Source organism: Sorex fumeus, unplaced genomic scaffold, assembly GCF_029834395.1.
Source record: "Sorex fumeus unplaced genomic scaffold, SorFum_2.1 ptg000008l, whole genome shotgun sequence".
Classification (NCBI taxonomy): Eukaryota; Metazoa; Chordata; class Mammalia; order Eulipotyphla; family Soricidae; genus Sorex; species Sorex fumeus.
In genome coordinates, this window is record NW_026606065.1 from 73,962,017 (window position 1) to 73,981,260 (window position 19,244).

A 19,244-nucleotide genomic window follows, 5' to 3' on the forward strand; every position below is an offset into this window, starting at 1 on the left:
AAAAAGGGTTTGGAAGTAGAAAAAAAAAAATGTTTGAAGCCCTTCAGAACATTTCAGCCTTCCTGAAACCTCACCAGCATCAGGCTGTGGGCACACCTCACCATCCAACAACTGCTACACTGCAGCCCTGACCAGCCAACCTCCCTCCACTCAGAACCAGGCTTCCTCTATGCACCCACACACAAACACACCTATCTTCATCAGGGTACTCTGCACAAAGCCAGAAGCCATTGTGAAGGAATGAAGCCTGGATCCCAGCGAGGTGCTGTCTGGCAGATGCTTCTCCTAACGGGAAAAAGTCTCCACATGGAAAGCTAAGCAGAGGAGAGGATTTTATGTTTTGCTTTCACTCAGGGAAATGCCATCTGCCAGGTCGCGGGTGACACACACCTCGCTGGGATCCGGGCTTCATTAACTTTTGCTTTGCTTGGCCAGTCAACCTGCACCTTTTTCAGGTCTCCCCACCCTCTCCCTCTGCTGGATTTAGTGCAGTGGCTTGTGCCTCCCCCTGTCCCCTCTCCATCTTCCCCTCTCTACCTGGAGACACTAGAAACAAAGACAGTGTGATCTATCTAGTCCAGACCCCATCCCGCAAGCCAGATCGGTCACCCCATGCACCAGCCCCAGTTGTACACACACACACACACACACACACACACACACACACACACACACACACACACTCCACAGTGCAGCCAGTAAAATTATACTGCAGGAAACGGGCCTCAGACCCGGGTGAGCGGAGTCCTTAGCCCGGCTCCGAGATCCTAGAACCGTGCAAGGGAGCCTGGCATAGCAGCGCTGCTTGGAGTCGCGGGACTCAGCATTCAGAACCCACCTATACCCGCATCCTCACCACGACACCGTCAGGTTTACCGAGTTGTCTGGGGGACCCCAAGGTGGAGAGGGAGGGGGGAGGGGCGACCGGGATTGCAAGGGAAAGGGAGGGGGGCTCCCGGGGGCTGCTCGGGAGGAAAGGGAGGAGAAAATTGAGGCGCTGGGCGGGGTGGAAGCGGTGGGACTGGCGCGGGCACCACCGACGGGGGTGCGTGCCTCTGTGTGTGTGTGTGTGTGTGTGTGTGTGTGTGTGTACACGCGCGCGTGCGCGCGCTGCGTTGAAAGGTCCTGCACGTCGGGGGGCGGCTGGGACAGAGCCCAGGGCGCGCGCCGAGTCAACCCCGGGTTCCCTCCTGCAGCCGCTGCCATGACCGAGGGCTCCGACAAAGTTCCCATCGCCCTGGTGGGGCCTGAAGACGTCGAGTTTTGCAGCCCCCCGGTGAGTACCTATCGGGGTGCCCCTCCATCTCTGCCAGATTGGTCCCTGGGGGGCTCCGATCCACCGTGCCCGGCACGGTGCGGCCGAGATGGGAGGTGGGTGCCCAGAAGCCCCTACCCCGCGTGTGCATGGGTTCACAGTGAGTGTGAAGGGGTGCGTAGAACCGGGACCAGGAGGGTCGTCGCAGGCACTCGCCGGGCCCCAGGGTCCGGGCCCTCCCAGCGAAGTTTGGCCGCGTGCACTTTCCGGCTCGGGTCCCAGGGATGCCCCTGAGGGAGGGCACATCGCGGAAGGGGGTCCCCCAAGGAGCACAAAGCAACGGTTTCCCAACCCCCCCCCCCCCCCCGCCGGCTCCCCGCGAGTGCAGGCGACGCCGGCCTGACCCGTCCCTCTCCGCTGCCTCCCGCAGGCGTACGCCACGGTGACGGTGAAGCCCTCCAGCCCCACGCGGCTGCTCAAGGTTGGAGCGGTGGTGCTGATTTCTGGGGCGGTGCTGCTGCTTTTTGGGGCCATCGGGGCCTTCTACTTCTGGAAGGGGAGCGACAATCACGTAAGTCCCTAGGACAGCCCGCACGGTGCAGACCCGGGTCGGGATCCTCTGGGCCTGGAGGTGAGCTGGGCAGCGAGGCGCGCTCCGTGTGTCGGGGTCCTCGCTGTCACGCGCTTGTTCCCCGCTAGGCGGAGCCAGAGCTCTGATTTTTTTTTTTTCTTTTCCTCCCCCAAAGGGGGCGGTTTGCAGCCGGTTCCCCGGGTGCTCGGGGGCTCCTTCTCCTGTCTTCCATCCAACCCTGCAGCTTTCTGCTCATAGGCAACATTGTATTTAAAAATTAAAAAGTTCCTAGATTTCCGGGATAATATTAAAGCACAGTGTTGCTGGAAAAGGCGGCGGACGATTCAAGGAAAGCCCTTTCGGTAGACTTCAGCCGAATGCTTCCAGTTTGCAGCACCGCTGTGTTCCTGGGCAAAGCATCTCACTCCTCTGAACTCAGTCACTCATCCCTGGGCGAATGCAGGACTGGTGCGGGCGAGGGTGGAACTCAGTGATGGCTCTCCCAGCTGGGAAAGGCTGCGAATTTAAGAATCTAGGAAAAAAGAGGGAGAATACTTAGATCCAGTAATTGGGGACACATTCGGACTTTCAGAAGTTGTTTCTGGTTTTGTTTTGCGTGTTTCTTCCTCTCAAGAGAGGAGAGGGAAGGTTTTCCTGTCACCTTCTTTAAAGGTAACATGTCTTTTCAAATCAATTCTGGCCTAGTCACCTGTAATTGAACGGTAAATATTTCACTAACGGTTGCCCTACTTTCTTTGTATGCAATTATTTATTCTGAAGCTTCAGAGGCTCTGAAGGAGTGTTAAAAAGTGCTTTTAACTTGACTGGGCAGCATTCCAGATGTTCTCTAAATACTCTAAATTTCGTTCACCTGTGTAAAGGAGGGCGTTTTTATCTTGATGATCGTTGCCAGGCCTGGTATAAACTTATTTCAGCTAATGGAAAAGAATTCCATCTCCAGGCTGCACACAAAGGTCTGTTTCTTAATCACCACCCTCAGAGGATCTGAGCCTGCTATCCTGCACCCCCCACCCCCATGAAATTCAAAGCATGAACAAGTTCCAATACTTAGAGAAAATGGTGCTGAAAGCAATTCAGCCATTTTACACATCACATCTTCTGCAGTCACTGCATAATTTGTGTTTTTAACTCAAATGCCTAATGTAGATAAGCACGCCATTTAGCACGGAGTCTGTTTTAGAGACTATATCACATTTACCAGCACCGATTTGTAAGATCAGAATTGCACAGTATTTTGTGTATATATGAAAAGTGCCTTAATGTATTTGTTTTTTACATGTAGAAGCTGGGCCAGATGCTCATATTTGAAAGTAGCAAGTTTGAACATGAGAATATTTCAATATCTACATCTCCATTAATCTAAGCCAGGCTTAGGTGGTCATCCTATGGGAAATTGTATAATGTTTGAATGTGAATGCAGTCTTTTAGATGACAACACCATCATGGCATAGGTCATTTGGGATTAAAAAAAATAGCTTTGATTTATGGGTGGGGAATAAAGATTTTTAGTCGTGATAGACATTAAAATGTATGTCTTTTGGTATTTAGTTATTCAAGGCAAGCCGCAAACTGGCAGGCATGTAAAAAGAGAGAGTACATGATCATATTGAATTAGCATGACTTTTTAAAAATATTTTTTACTTTGCCACAAGATGGTTGACTGGTTCAAGAAAACAGTATTAAATCCTAAGAATACAGAGAAATACTGAATCACATTTTATTGTCAGCAATCAAAGTTATTGCTATTTCCTATACAGACAGGAGAATGAAGAAAATCATGGCAGCTTTTTTTCCTCCCAAAATATTCTATACTGATCCAAAGTCTGGCAAACAAATTACAAAATACTAAATTGAATACACTTAGCACCCCTTGTGAGTAGCATGTACACATATCTGCCTTCCCTAAATGCAAATCTAAATTGCAGAAACAAAACACAATCACAAAAAGTAAGTCTCAATCAAGAAAAAGATCTGCTCAGGACCAGAGTAATAGTACAATGGGTAGGGCATCTTTTTTGCACACGCCCGACTCAGGTTCTATCTCTGGCATCCCATAGGGTGCCCTGAGCACCGCCAGGAATAGTTTTTGAGTACAGAGTCAGAAGTAACCCCTGAACACTGCTGGGTGTGACCCAAAATAAAAAAAAAAAAGACCTGCTCAGTCAATACACTGGGGCATTATCTGTCCCTCTGCACCTCAGTAGTGGCTTTTAGAGAAGAACCACTGTAATTTAACTCCTATACCTTCAAATGGATCAAACACCCACCGCCCCCCCAACATTCACTCCCAATGGGTCAAACCCCCATCCCCCAACACCCACCCCCATCCCCAAAGAAAGGCTGGACTCTGAAGAAAAAAGAATCCGCATTGCAATCATAGAGAAACAAGTGACCAGGCTCAAATATTGAGGCCATGTTTCACCCACATTATTGTAAATGGAACAAGGCATTGAAATATGGGAACTTCCTACAAATATGAGATGAGTGACAAGTTTCCCCTGTGAGATGAGGAGATGAGAATATTGCTGGGGACCTTTCGTCTCAGGCTAGTTTCATCTGGGCATTGTCCCAAACGTGAATGAGTCTTAGAGAACCCAGGCTTTATTAGAAACTCATTAGCAAATAGCCTTGGCTGTGAACGGCACCATATTGAGCAAAATGCTGGCAAATAATAAACTCCATTGGACCTGGGAAGAATTAGCCTGAGGTGCCAACCGCTCCACGGACTCAGAGAAGATAATGTGATTACTGCTCCGCCAGCCCAGCCTCCTTCTGAGCTCAGGGCCCAGAACTTAGGAAATAACTTTGGCCTGTTTATCCCCCGCCCCCCCCATCACTTCAGGCTGCAGACTGCTCACTGCTGTCCACTGCCAACAGTTTACTGCTTAAGAGAGATTTTTATCAGAAGGTCTGTGGTGAGGGTCTGTGGTATGAAAGAACACATGAATCAGACCTTGAGCCTCTATCCTGGCGTTGTGGTCTTGTCTCTTCAAGACCTGCTAAGAATTTGGACATGGGCTAGAGAGATAGTACAGCAGGAAAGGTGTTTGGCTTGCACGCGGCCAACCCAGGTTTCACCCCTGGCACCATATATGGTCCCCTGAGCCCATCAAGAGTGATCCCAGAGCACAGAGCCAGGAGTAAGTAAGACCTGAGCACTGCTAGGTGTGGCACAAAGAAAGAAAGAAAGAAAGAAAGAAAGAAAGAAAGAAAGAAAGAAAGAAAGAAAGAATTTGGAGACAGTGATTTTTTTTTTTTTTTTGCTTTTTTGGGTCATGCTCAGCAATGTTCAGGGATTATTCCTAGCTTTGCACTCAGGAATTACTCCTGGCAGTGCTTGAGGGACCATATGGGATGCCGGAGATTGAACCCAGGTCGGCCGCATGCAAGGGAAAAGCCCTACTCACTGTACTATCGCTCCAGTCCTGACAGTGACATTTCTGAAGTTTCTCATTGCTTTACTATTAAAAGATGTATATGTAAAGCTTCCAAAAGGAAGGAAAAAAATTCTTCTTGTGATATGAGTGAGGGATGCATGTGCCAGCAGGAACTCGCACGCGTGTCACCACCATGCTGTCTTTTGGCAGTTACACTTACCCATGTGAATGGTGGCAGTTCCAGGAGCACGGGGACAGAAGAAAGCCTGTTTGCTGAGCCTGCAGAAAGCCCCAGCTCAGCCAAAGCAAACAGGTTTCCCAAACTGGGCTGGTGGTCAAGACCACCTGAGGTACAAAGAGAAAACAGATTGGTGGGCTCTGCTCCAACTCGCCTGTACTGGAACCACCCCGAGCAGCCCCTGCGAGCAGGCAAGCCCGGGAACCGGCTGCTGCAGAATGCACACTTGTTGGGGGTGGGGGGTGGGGGGGAAAGAAGCACTGAGAGATGCAACAGGATGATAGGATTCTATGTTCTGCTGAATGAAAGCTGAGGCCAAAGCAGGTGCTGACTAGCAAAGCCATTTCTCTATTTCCGTGGAAAAAAGAAAAGAATGTTTTGTGGTCCTTGTGATCATGAGTGCTTTACAGCAGATACTAGTTCCAATGTTTGCCTGTTCTCCTCAGTGTGGAGAAAACCTAAACCTGAACTCAATCGGAACCCACTGCCCTGATACCAGCTAGCAGGTATCATCAGTTCTTGTTTTTTCCCCCTGAAAGATTTTCAATAGGGCTAGAGATGTGACTCAGTGATAGAACACTTGCCTTGCATGTGTGAAGTCCTGGGTTTGATCCCCAGCATCACTAAATAAATACTGTGTGTGTATGTCTGTGTGTGTGTGTGTGTGTGTGTGTGTGTGTGTGTGTGTGGTGTACACACACCAATCCATCTACCTCTTTTTTTTTTTTTTCAAAATTTGTACTTGTTGGGGCTGGAGTGATAGCACAGCAGGTAGAGCATTTGCCTTGCACGGGGCTGACCCGGGTTTGATTTCCAGCATCCCATATGGTCCCCCAAGCACCGCCAGGAGGAATGCCTGAGTGCATGAGGCAGAAGTAACCCCTGTGCATAGCTGGGTGTGACCCAAAAAGCAAAAAAAAAAAAAAAATTGTACTTGTTTACTTAAGCAACAGTCCAGGATGCTGAAGAACAACACACAAGCAGGTGGGGACTCAAGCACCAGCACCAAGCACACAGCATCCAACCATCCGAGAAGGGAACTGCCTCTCTCTCAGGTGTGCAGAGACTCCCCCAAGTGTGGGGGGCCCTGGCTTGCACCTCTACTTGGGATCAATCAGTTTGTGGCAACACCAAAGTCATTAAAATTTTTTTTTCCGTGTGGCAGCAGCAGCTTTGCTCACCAGCCAGCCAAGGAAGGATCTGGCTTGTTTTTAAGGTTCCAAAAAAGAAGGCAGTTTCTTTGCTTTTCAGGCAGCAAGGCGAGCCGCAGGCCTCTGTGGATCCATGTGGCACAGGACACCTCCCTCTTAAGTAAGAAAGCACTTTAGCACTGTCCTTCTGTTGTTCATTGATTTGCTCGAGTGGGCACTAGTAACATCTCCATCGTGAGACTTGTTGTTACTGTTTTTGGCATATCGAATATGTCACGGGGAGCTTGCCAGGCTTTGCCATGCAGGCAGGATACTCTTGGTAGCTTGCTGGGCTCTCTGAGAGGGATGGAGGAATCGAACCCGGGAAGGCCGTGTGCAAGGCAAATGCCCTAGCCGCTGTGCTATTGCTCCAATCCTAAGTAAGAAAAGGAAAGAGAAAAAGAAACCTCCTACCTTACAACCAGAGAAGGTTCTAGCAGAGCAATGCAACACAGGAACATGGTGTGAATTCTTAAACTAGATGCTAATTGTCTATGCTAAGAGAGTCCTCTGTCCTAGTAGTAAACATTTTAAAACTAATGAAACTTGTGGGTGTTGGTGTGTGTTATTTGAGGGGCATATCTGGCTATGTTCAGGGCTTACTCCTGGCTCTGTGCTCAGGGATCACTCCTGGGAGACTCAGGGACCCATATGTGGTGCTGGGGATCAAACCTGGGTCAACTGCATGCAAGACAAGCTTTGAACCTCTGTACTATCTCGGAGCCACTAATTTGTGACAATTTTCCCCAGCAAAATTTTCCTTAGAAGTCCAGCATAAAAATAGTATGAGGCAGAGCTGCTCCTGTTGAACTAGAGGAGGTTGAGTATTGGGACGACAGGAGCCCCTCAGTCTTAGCTGATCTCCAACCCTGGAGCACAGTTGCGATGCCTTGGGGGCTCTATGGACATCAGTGAGCCCTACATTTTACCCTGGCAGCAATTCCCAAGAGCCAGGGAGAAGCAGTGTGGCCACCTGCTTCTCTGAGCACTGTGCCGAGGCTCGTCAATGCTGCAAGTCTCCCTCCCCCCTCCCCCAGGTCCTGACAAAGTGCCCTACAACACCATATGCCTGTCAAGTCATTAGCATGAGAAGCTTCCAGCCCCAGCACAAACAGATGTGCACGCTGACCTTGCTCTCTGCAAACGCGACTCAACAGGAGGCAAAGCCCAGACCTCTGCAGTCCCGCCCATGCACGGGGCCAAACCATGCCCAACAGATGAGAAACCTTTCAGATCGAGGTGTCACCATAGACTTGTTAAGTCAGCAGCCCCGTTAGCCCGCTGCCTCCTTGATTTCCATTTATTCATTTATTCCATTTCCATTTATTCATCAGTGGATTGCGACCACAGTCTCATCATAGAATTGTCCTTTGGGTTTTTGTTTGTTTGTTTGTTTGTTTTTGGTTATTTTTGCTTTTTGGGTCACACGCAGCAATGCACAGGGATTACTCCTGGCTCATGCACTCAGGAGTTACTCCTGGCAGTGCTTGGGGGACCATACGAGATGCTGAGAATCGAACCCGGGTCAGCCTTGTGCAAGGCAAACGCCCTACCCGCTATACTATCGCTCCAGCCCTGGTTTTTGTTTTGTTTTAATGATCTATGCCCATTCCCACCGGTTTTCCTACTCCAGGCAGGATAGAGTTTCTACCCCGATGCTTCTGCATGCTTTGAGGATTGCAAATCACTGGGCTAATTAAATTAGTGTTAGGGACTTCACCTGTAAGGATTTTTCCAAAAGAAAGCATTGTATTAGGTGACTGGTACATAGGTAAAGTTCCCACCTATAAATTATGGCAGTTGAGGATGTTTCAGTGTGTCTGTGACAAATATGAAAGCTGCTGGTCTAAAGATAAGGCCCGGATTGCTCTAAAGGGAAAGCATCACTAACTCTTCCATTTCCTTCCAGATTTACAATGTCCATTATACCATGAGTATCAACGGGAAATTACAAGATGGGTCAATGGAAATAGATGCCGGAAACAACGTGGAGACCTTTAAAATGGGAAGTGGAGCTGAAGAAGCAGTTGAAGTTAATGATTTCCAGAATGTAAGTATAGTCCATGCATTTAGAGAGTTGAAGCAGGGCAAGCCTGGAAGACTTTTCTAATTCTGGGAGAAGCAACATCTTTTAAACACATCCAAACATGCGGATTTTATGGCCATCCCACGCCACTGAGCTGCATACACTGGTAATAGCATTTTTTTCTCTGGTAATAGCATGTTCCTTATATTTTAAAAATAAAGAAAATAGGGGCCAGAGAGATAATAAAGTAGGCAAGACACTTGCCTTGTATACTACCTACCTGGGTTTGATCCCCGGTACCACATAAAGGGCCCCAGAGCTTCACCAGAAGTGATCTCTGAGCACAGAGCCAGGAGTGATCCCTGAGCACAGGTTGTGCCTCCAAAAAAAAAATGGAAGGAAAGAAAACAAAATTTTACAAAACAAATTGAAAACACCTTGAAAAGAAGAAGATCCTAAAATTATACTACATCTTGGCAACTATAGTTGAAAGAGCTACTTCATTGCCCCTGTGGCTATTGACGGGCCATACACAGCAGTGCTCAGAGACCAGGGCCTACACCTGGCCATGCTCCACAGCATTGTTGCTTTCAAAAGTCCGACTGCAACACAGTGACTAAAATGCTCAGACTATTCTAGAATGTTACAAGGTCTGAAGTTTGAATTTACAGAAGGTAGGGAAGTCTTACTGACATAATGGACAACAGTTGGGATCTTTACATACCTAAGTATTTACATGGGAAAGGTTATATATTTTCCTGGTTTGTATTTCCCGTTTATCCTAGAAAACCAGGCCAGAGAAATTCCCTTATAATAGCATCTGCTTTTTGATCACCCCCTATTAGAGACAGAGCATGGCTGTCTCCTTTGAAAAGGGCAAACATATTTGCTTTCAGAAATCCAACTTACAGGCTATTTTGAAATCTTTAAGCTCAGTACATCTGCAACCCACAATATCACTTCGGGCCTGCCTTCCTGTTGGCCAATATAAATATCTTATTCCCTTTCATATTCCACGATGAGGACGAGGCATGCCTGTTTGTGTTCTTTATATCTGCCGACAGAGTAGGTGAGACTTCATAATGAAAAAAGGCTCTTGAAAGTAATGTCTCTTCTGGTAGTTTATTGGCCTACAAACATCTCATCGACCTGTCTTTCTCTGATGGATGAGAAGATGTTTTTTATTTGAATGAAAGAACTCTTGTTGATAGAGAAACATACTTCGCACATCCCTTTGAATGCCAAGCAGATGCTAACATCCGTGCAGGGGGGTGTTACATTGCTCTGACACGACAAGGCCCAGCTGTGTGCGGTGTGGACCCCAGCCCGGACCTGGTTCTGCCACCTGTGCGTGTCCAGCTGTTCATGATGCAGCCACAACTCTGCAAGGAGTTCTGGTCAGTGCACAGTGATAATGTCTCTGTGCCCGTGAAAGGCTTTTCCCGAAAGTGCCAGGACAAGGTGAAAACATCCCCCCCCCTTGTACAGCTCCATATACAATGAAGAAATGTGACTCCCATATGCACATCATTCAAAGCAGAACAACATGGAATACCATAGTGTCCCACTGTATCGAGACTTGCCAAGGCAGCTACACAGATGACTGATAAAAACGCCCTCTCTCTCACAATGAGTATGCATTAGGACTAGGGGCTTAAAATATTTTAATCCCACACCTATATTTCTATTTTATAATCCTTTGGTTCTAATACTGGTATCGATTGTATTTTGCTCTCATAGGCCAACAGGGCCACAAATATTTTAGAAACTGATCAATTCCCTTTGATAGCTTCCACATTTCTCTAAGTCAGAACTGGTGAATAGAACATTTTTGTGATGGATAGAACCTGTTATGGGTTTAAGCAAGCCTGGACTTTTGAAAATACATCAATCAAATTATTCCGGTACCTGTGCTAGTACTTTCTCCCACATTTTAAACCACCAGTCAAGCCTTGCATGTGGCCAACCTGGGTTTGATCCCTGGTACCCCACATGGCCCCACCAAGCCTAGCCAGGAGTGATTCCCTAAGGATAGCCAGGTGTGGCCCAAAAAGAAAGAAGATAGAAAGAGATTTTTTTTAGGCAGCAAAAAAATAGGAACAGAGCTTTCCAAGCCTGGAAAGAAAACCTGTACACAAACTCACCACGGGCTCTGGAGTTCTCAGTAGTGCACTGTGGTTCACGTGGGCACGGGGATGTGTGGGAACATACGTGAGTCAGATTCGGTAGGGTTCTAGTTTGCACCTCAATAAGAGGCTTCCCTGCCAATGCAGGAGTCCACCAAGAATTTAGTTGAGAAAAAAGAAGTTTTGGGGGGATGGGCCTCACCCTTCCTGGGAGCTTCTGGGTTAAGCCATAGCAACAATGGGGTGCCCTAGAAAGAAAAAAATAGTGTCACTAAAATTAGATTATTAGAGTCGATGAAAGCATGTTATATCTTCGGACTTTTCACTCACTCTCTTTGTGAACAAATTTCCTCATTATCACCAGCTTCTGAGGCCTTGTTTGCTTGCAAAACCAAGTTGCTTGGCTGTTTCATAAGCTTTCATTGCCTCTTTCATCTCTTTAATATATTCTGCTGCTTGATGTGGATCTGGAGCGTACGTACACGCTGCCCACAGGACCATGCCTCTGAGGTCTCACCTCTGTCGGGTGACCGTCAGAACTCACTCAGTCTAGATCCACACCCTGGGCTGTGAAGCCTTCAATCGAATTTGCTTTCTTCTTGTGGAATATGGAAACATTCTGCAGTGGTCATAGCAATGGTGATAGGGTTGGTTCTGTGGTGGTTATCCTGTATCATGCAGAGGATACAGGGATTGAGGCTAAGAGTCTCAATCCACAGAGGGGCAAGCTGATGAGGGAGGACCCCCAGTCTCCTTCCTCTGCCTTGTCTTTTTCCAAACTGCAAGTCCTAGATTTATTGGGAGGAAGAAGTAGGTTAGGCACAGAGTTTCTCTAAGTGCGTTCCTGAGGCCACTGCAGCGGCCTTTCCCAGGAGTTTGTTAAAAGTACAGAGTGGGTATCTCATGGTGATTAAAAAACAATAATAATAATTTTAAAAAATAATAATAGGGCTGGCGCAATAGCACAGCGGGTAGGGCGTTTGCCTTGCACACCGCCGATCCGGGTTCAATTCCCAGCATCCCATATGGTCCCCTGAGCACCGCCAGGAGTAATTCCTGTGTACAGAGCCAGGAGTAACCCCTGTGCATCGCCGGGTGTGACCCAAAAAGAAAATAATAATAATAATAATAATAAATAAAATAGAATTAACATTCTGAATTTAAAAAAAGTAATGTGGTGTTCGGGCTGGAGCGATAGCACAGCGGGTAGGGCATTCGCCTTACAAGCGGCCAACATGGCCGACCCGAGTTCGATTCCTCCGCCCCTCTCGGAGAGCCCGGCAAGCTACCGAGAGTATTTGATATGCCAGACACAGTAACAACAAAGTCTCCAATGGAGACGTTACTGGGCCCGCTCGAGCAAATCGACGATCAACGGGGGGGCCTTTACCTTTACCAATGTGGTGTTCATGCCCATTCAGTCAGCTTAATTGATGGCTGAATAAATAGCAGTATTCCTACATTAAAAAAAAAAAGTAGCAAGTGGTTCTGCACTCCCCACTTGCTGAATCTGGAGCTCTGGGAGTGGGGTGCAACCCTTTGTGCTGTATCTAACAAGTCCCCTGAATGATTCTGAAGAAGGTGTGTGAACTTTGGTCAAAGAGACTTGCCCCAGGGCTGTGCCTCAGGCCTCATCAGTGGCAATAACACATCAGCACAGACTGGATTGACCTAAAGACTTGAGTCTGTGGCTCAGTCTGGGAAATGGAGCTCCAGGCTCAAGGCACTGCTCTCAGTCTGGGAAATGGTGCCCCAGGTCCAAGGCATCTTCCCACTGTGTCCTCACCTAGCAGAAGGGGCAAGGTAAGGCACCGGTTACACCCCTGAGGGGGTCTCAAGGCCTAATCACTTTCCACAGGCTTCAACTGCTCAGATCATCACCTCAGGGGTTATGTTCCAACCCATTAACAGCAGGGAGCACAAAAATAGCCTGTTTCAATTGGAACTTTTTTAAAAATCTCAGGGCTAGGACGAAAACAGACATTACTGGGGCCTGCTCGAGGCAATCGACGAATAACAGGATGGTTGTGATCGTTGACAGGTAAAGAGATAATACAAGGCTTAAGACTTGCCTTCCACGCAGCTGGCCTGGGTTCAGTCCCCAGCACCACTGTGGTCCCCAGAGCTCGGCCAGGAGTGATCCCTGAGCACAGAGCCAGGAGTAAGTCCTGAGCACTGCCAGGTGTGGCCCCCAAACAGCAACAGCAAAGCCCATCTGGCTCTGAGATGCTGATGCAGTCTCTGTGCCTGTGAGCATGCTCAGTATGTCGGACTCTCTTCTTTATTTATGAGGGCTGAATTCTGAGGTGGTACCCTGATGTAATTTTTTTTAAATGACTGAGGTTCTTTAATTTACAACACTCTTTCTTGTTTTGTTTTGGGGCCACACCCAGCCGTGCTTAGGGCTTACCCCTGGCTCTATACTTAGGGATCACTTTCGGTGGGGCTCCAGGAACCACATGGGGTGCCAGGGATCAAACCTGGGTCAATCACAAGCAAGGCAAATGCCCTACCTGCTGAACTATCACTCTAGCCCCATCCTTGGTTTTCTAAATGCTTTCTACCCCTATTTCTTCACATTTCTGCTACAAGTTCTGGATCTTAGAGGAGTAATAAGCAGCAAAATTCTGCAATGTCTCCACTATTATGGCATACCACTTGTGAGCTCTTCAGTGCTGCCTTTTTTTCCCCGTTGGTCACTCACTAGTCCAGAAATTAATCAGCAGGGGAAGTAAGCGCTCTGGGGACGAAGCATGCTGTTAGCCCTGCTGTCCTCAGCGTGGAGAGTTAGTGCTGAGCTGTGAGCCAAGGCTGGTGCCTTGTGGCTGAACCTTCCCTTGAGGTGGGTCCCTTGGCAGATGAGGAGAAACTGTTTACACCTCACAAGGGACAAAACAGAACGTTTGAGTCCTTGGTAAGCTTAGGAGCAAACTTTAGCTGTGACCATTGATTGTATAAAAGCTTGACTCTGGGCTCAGTTGCGTAGGAAAAACTGAACTCATGAAATTAAGTGGATAAAACATCTTTTAAATATCTTTGTGGAGTTTCTCCCCTTCCAAAAAAATTTTTAGGAAGTCAGAGCAATAGTACAGAGGGTCGGGCATTTGTCTTGCGCACAGCTGACCCAGGTTTGAGCTCTGGTATCTCTTATGGTTCCCCAAGCAAAGACAGGAATAATTCCTGAGTGCAGAGCCAGAAGTAACCTTTGAACAACACTGGATGTAACCCGAAAACAAATTATTTTTTTAATTTTGAAATTTAGATGCCAGGGCCATGGAGACAGTACAAGGGCTAAGTCCCTAGCCTTGCATGTGGCCAGCTGGGCTTCAATCCCTAGCACTGCATGGTCTTTTGAATACTCTCAGAAGTAACACGCCCTCCCTCCCAGCTCTCTGAGCTCCCAGCCAGGTGCAGCCTTCCAGGTACAACTGAGTGTGATCCTAATCCCCTGCCCCAAATGTAGATACCAATCTTAGGGAGCTTATAATTGAGAAGGGACTGGTATTCCCACGGAGCTGCCGCACAGGCCCTGTGAAGTATATGCTGGATGAGGAACAAGACAGGAGGGCTTATTGGGAGTGAGCATGAGAAGAACCTGCTTAGCCCTAGGTGGTCAAAGAAAGCTGCAATAAAAACAAGGTATTTCGTTTACATGTGAGTGGTTCAACATGGAGAGTGCCATACTAAGTGAAATGAGAGGGACAGGCATAGAATGACTGCACTCATCTGTGGAAAATAAAGTAACAGAATGGGAGACTAATGTCCAAGGATAATAGAGATAAGGGCCAGGAGGATTGCTCCACACATGGAAGCTGGCCTCATGTGCTGGGGGAAAAGGCAGCTGGGATAGAGAAGGAACCACGAAGCTTGGAGGACTCGCTGGGGATGAGAAATGTGTGCTGAAAGTAGACTATAGGCCAAACATCCACTTACTACCTATATTGCAAACCATAACACCCAAAAGGAGAGAGAGAGTAAAAGGGAATATGCCTGCCACAGAGGTCGGGGGAGGGGGTTGGTGGGAGAGATACTGAGAACATTGGTGGTGGAGAATGGGCTCTGATGGAGGGATGGGAACTCAAACACTGTATGAAATATAAACTGAAATGTAAACATGAAAGTGAACAGTCCCCAGCACTTCAGGGTCCCCTGAACACCTCTAGAAATGACCCCAAGCACAGAGTTGGGAGGAGCCACTGAGCACTGCTAAGTTTATCCATCTGCCCCAATCAAAAAAATACAGCACTTCACCAGGGCTTGTGGGTGTGAAGAAATAGTTTGTGCACTCCATCTGGCTCAGATGCCACCACACCCCAGCCCGTTGGGTCAGAGAGAAAGCTCAGCAGACTGGGGTGCTTGAGTCTGAGTTCGATCCTGGCACCTCATGTTCCTCTGAGCAATCCAGCGGGGACGGCAAGCACCAAACTGGAACGAGGCCCTGAGCATTATTGAGGATGGCCAAGAAAACAAAACCAAAATGGCACCCCTACTTGTCTCTCGTGACCAGGTGGTCTGAAGTACCGACTCCTGACATGCCTTTCCTCTGGTGGTATTGTCATGGTGTTCAGGGGATACTCTTGAATTATTTTCTGGAAATCACTCCCAGCTGTGCTGGGGGCACCCGGCCGGAGTTAGGCAAGGAATTCACGCCTGTCAGAGGCACAGCCTGTGCTCCAACCATTGAGCTCTCTCCAGCCATCCCACTATTTTCTCCTAACACATACCTACCTGCCCTTTCCTTGTTAGTGAAAGAGCTAAAAGTCTCCACTTCTGGGAGTGGAGACTCCAGCTCTTTTGTTCTCCCCCAGACACCAACCCAGAACTGTGCCTACTCAATGTGTTGCATATGTGAATAAGTAAATGAGGAGCTGGATGGATAACATTTTTATTTTCTAGGGCATCACGGGAATCCGTTTTGCTGGCGGAGAGAAGTGCTACATCAAAGCTCAGGTGAAGGCTCGAGTTCCTGAAGTGGGCACCGTGGCCAAACAGAGCATCTCCTCTGAGCTGGTGGGTACCACACGCAGGAGAGGGGTGCAGGCATCGAAGGCTCAGATCTTTCCATCTCTGGCTTCTGTGCAGGCTCACAACCACACATCAGCTCTCTTTCTGCCAAGTGTATTTAGACTCTTTTGATCATACGGGTTGGTTTTCCGTGACCATTCTTACGTGGTGTAGCATACTTAAGGGTTGGGAGGAGACACATTTAAAGTGTGTGCTTTGCATGTAGGAGGTCTGGGTTTGATCCCCATCACTGCATGGTCCCCCAAGTGCAACCAGGAGTGACCTCTGAGTATTGCTGGGTGTGGCCCCCAAACCAAATAAATAAATCATTAAAAAATAATGTGTGTAGCGGGGCTTTAATGTCACTGCTTGATGTCCATAAACTATCTGATTAGTGATGAAGGTGACCTAACTCATTTCCTACGACAGAAGCTTTGTCAAAGGTTCTCTGTAGCCTTCGATCCGAGTTGCTACTTCAGCTGCACTCAGTGTGGGACTCCTGCTAATATCCCCTCCGGAGCCAGGGCTGGTCACCCTCTGTGCGTGTCAGGCTACCTCACAGGGTTGGTTCTACTGCTGCCCAACAACTGAGCTGAGATGACTCCCCCAAGATTTCTTCACTGGTTCAAGGTCAGGCCAATGGCGCTTCCCAGCATATATCCAATTCCCTTTCTCTCTGTCAAACTTGTGAGTAGGATCTTTAAATACCATTCTTCTGTTATTAATAGCTTACCTTTGAACTTGACCTTTTCATTTTATTTTTGGTTTGCGGGCCATTCAGCTGTGTCGGGGCTTACTCCTGGCCTTGCGCCCAGGAATCACCCCTGATGGGGTTCAAGGAACAGAAGCCATGCCGGGGATTCAAACTGGGATCAAGGGTGCGCAAGACAAGTACCTTTGTCCCTGTACTATCTCTCTGGTCCAAGCTTAATTTTCTTAAATTACATTAAGGATTATACAAGTTTCGAAGACAAGTCTGGAAGAAATACTCAGCATTTATTTGATACCGGCTGGTCACATTCATCTTGTTTGAAATGGGGGCAAGTTATGGAGGAAATAAATGGACATTGCAGTCATTTGTGCTGGGCTCAAATCTCAGCCCGGACATTTGCTATGTGTTGAAGTGGCTTTCGAGCGTCAGTTTTGTCATCTACCAACTGAGGGTAGACATCTCATCCCCATGCCCTAGAACCTGCCAGGTGAAAATGAATAAATGGTTGCTGCCACAGTGATTAATTTTATTATGATCACCTTTGAGCCTCTCAAGGTCCCTTGAGAGGCAAGTGAGGCAAATCTCAGCTCCCTCCAGGCCAAAGAGGAAAAATAAGGGTAAGCAAAGGTGCCTAGAAACTGCCCAAGCATCTGCCCTCCCAGGAGCAGCCACTGGAGGTGACTCAAAACAAAAGCTAAAAACAATTTTTTTTTTTTTTTTAGAATCTGGAACTTTTTTTCAAGCTAGCTAGCCAGCCTGCCTGCAGTTTACCTGGCTTGATATGGGCTTGTTTCCTCTTGTCCATTCCCAGTCTCCCCACGCGTCCGTCCAGTCCGAGGTTCTTCCGGAGCCTGTGGCCCCAGTTCTAGTGTTTCTGCCACTTTACATCTTGCAGGACAGATGACCTGGCACAGAGAAGGAGAGTTGACAGGAAACCCCCACCCCACCCCCCACCCCCCCAAAGCCCTGGCCCCAGCCTCTTCTTTTGCAGTGCTGTGTTGCTGTCCAGTCACGGGATTACTTTGTAGTCTGGCAGGACTGGCGACCCTTGGTTTTCCCCTAAGTGAGCCTAGAGTGAGCGAGCCTTCATCTCTCTCTCCAGGCCAGCTTTCTCCAGCCACTGCTGGCCCAGACAGAATTCTCCATTTGTGCTTTTCCTGGTCTGCATTTAAAAAAATTTTTTTTTCTATTTTTGAAAGAAAAGGGTTTTTTTTTTTTTTTGTCATCATAGGAAATTTGAGTGATACATAAAAGAACAGGGAAGAAAATCAACCCTAACTGCATAATCCACAGAGAGCTACTGTTAGGTTGTGGTGAATTTGCTTCCTCTGCAGGGAAGGTGTGTGAGTCTGTCCATAATAGAGATTATACTGTTGCACACTCATTATTTTTTTAACCTTAGGCCTTTTAATACATAGATTAGGAGGGGCTGGAGTAATAGTACAGCAGGTAGGGTGCTTGCCTTGCACATGGACAACCGGGGCTCAATCCCTAGCATCCCATATGGTCCCCTGAGCCCCGCCAAGAATAGTCCATGAGCACTGCCAGGTATGACCCCCATAGCTCCCCCGCAAAAGCATTGATGAGGACCAGAGAGATGGCTCAATGGGCTTCAGCACACACTTTGCAAGCAGGAGACTGGGGTTCATGCCCCAGCTCAATGGGGGCCCCCAAGCACCAGCAGGAGCAAACCCAAACAGAGCCGGGAGTAGCTTCTAGCACTGCCAACAAAAAACAATAAACATAAAATAAGTGTTGATTATTTGGACACATTTTGATTATAATTTTGGGAACCTTTTGTCTTTGAATATTTCACAAAGCTTCCCCATTTCACCATCAAATATCAATCATTAAAAATCATTTCTAGATTCACGATGATGAATAGTGATCTAAATCTTAGTTGTTTGGGGTTTTTGTTTGTTTGGGTGCTTGTTTTGTTTTTTTGTTTGTCTGCCATCCGGTGGTGCTCTGGGGTCCCTCCAGGGTGCTAGCAGAACATGCAGCACTGGAAATCCAGCCCGGCTTCCTGCCCGAGAGCATGCCCTGGTGCCATCTCTGGGCCCCTGTTTAAATCCTTTGCATTAGATTCTTCCTCCATCGAGGTAGATTATTTTTCCTGTGTTTCAGTTGTTTATACTGTGCATGATGGATCCTCTGGTGAACAAAACCAAATTCAGACAATGTTTGTATGAATTAGAAATGTGTTTGCCTGTCAGTAGGAGAAAATGACATTTCAAAATGCCTTAAGCAAACAGGGATGTTTTCCTCTACAGTAAGCAGGGGGTAGGTGGCAGCAGGCCTGAGCTCAGTAACCAGTACCCCAGATTACCGAGGGCAGCAGGGGAGAGGTGAGTAAGTGAGACACAGGCAGGGAGGGGGGGTCTTGCTCCAGCTCCAAACATTAACCATATATTCGAGTAAGGGAAGTCGGGAAAGGTTGAACGGTGCCAACTGTGTCTTCCTTTTCACCAGAAATGCAGGCTTCTCCGCGCCCCCAACTTCAGCACAGATCTCATCAGCTAGGATGGGTGCCTGGCACTTGAGGAAGCTGAGAAAGCAAGTCTGCCTTGTGGGAAGAGCAGCGCGGTTGCCTCAAGCAAAAGCTGCGTTGTATTGCAAGGGAAGGGAGGAAGGAGACTGGGAGGGTGGATGAGGCGCCCCTCCGTAATTCCCTCCCACTCCTCATGGGCAGGAGGCGGGGGAGTGCCCATCCTCCTCTCTCTT

General features: G+C 47.9%; 1 protein-coding gene across 3 annotated transcripts in view; it reads left to right on the plus strand.

The window, feature by feature from the left end:
• The first annotated feature begins 1,128 nt into the window (after positions 1 to 1,128).
• The window catches only part of CNMD (chondromodulin), a 30,641-nt gene continuing 12,525 nt past the window's right edge, over positions 1,129 to 19,244 (plus strand). For all 3 annotated transcript variants that reach the window (XR_008791748.1, XM_056109915.1, XM_056109916.1), the window contains exons 1-4: positions 1,129 to 1,276; positions 1,686 to 1,826; positions 8,562 to 8,702; positions 15,701 to 15,814. Coding sequence is in view for 2 of the 3 variants with exons in the window: in XM_056109915.1 (XP_055965890.1) it covers positions 1,205 to 1,276; positions 1,686 to 1,826; positions 8,562 to 8,702; positions 15,701 to 15,814 (468 nt within the window). In the remaining variant the exon portion in view is untranslated. The remainder of the gene's footprint in view (positions 1,277 to 1,685; positions 1,827 to 8,561; positions 8,703 to 15,700; positions 15,815 to 19,244) is intronic.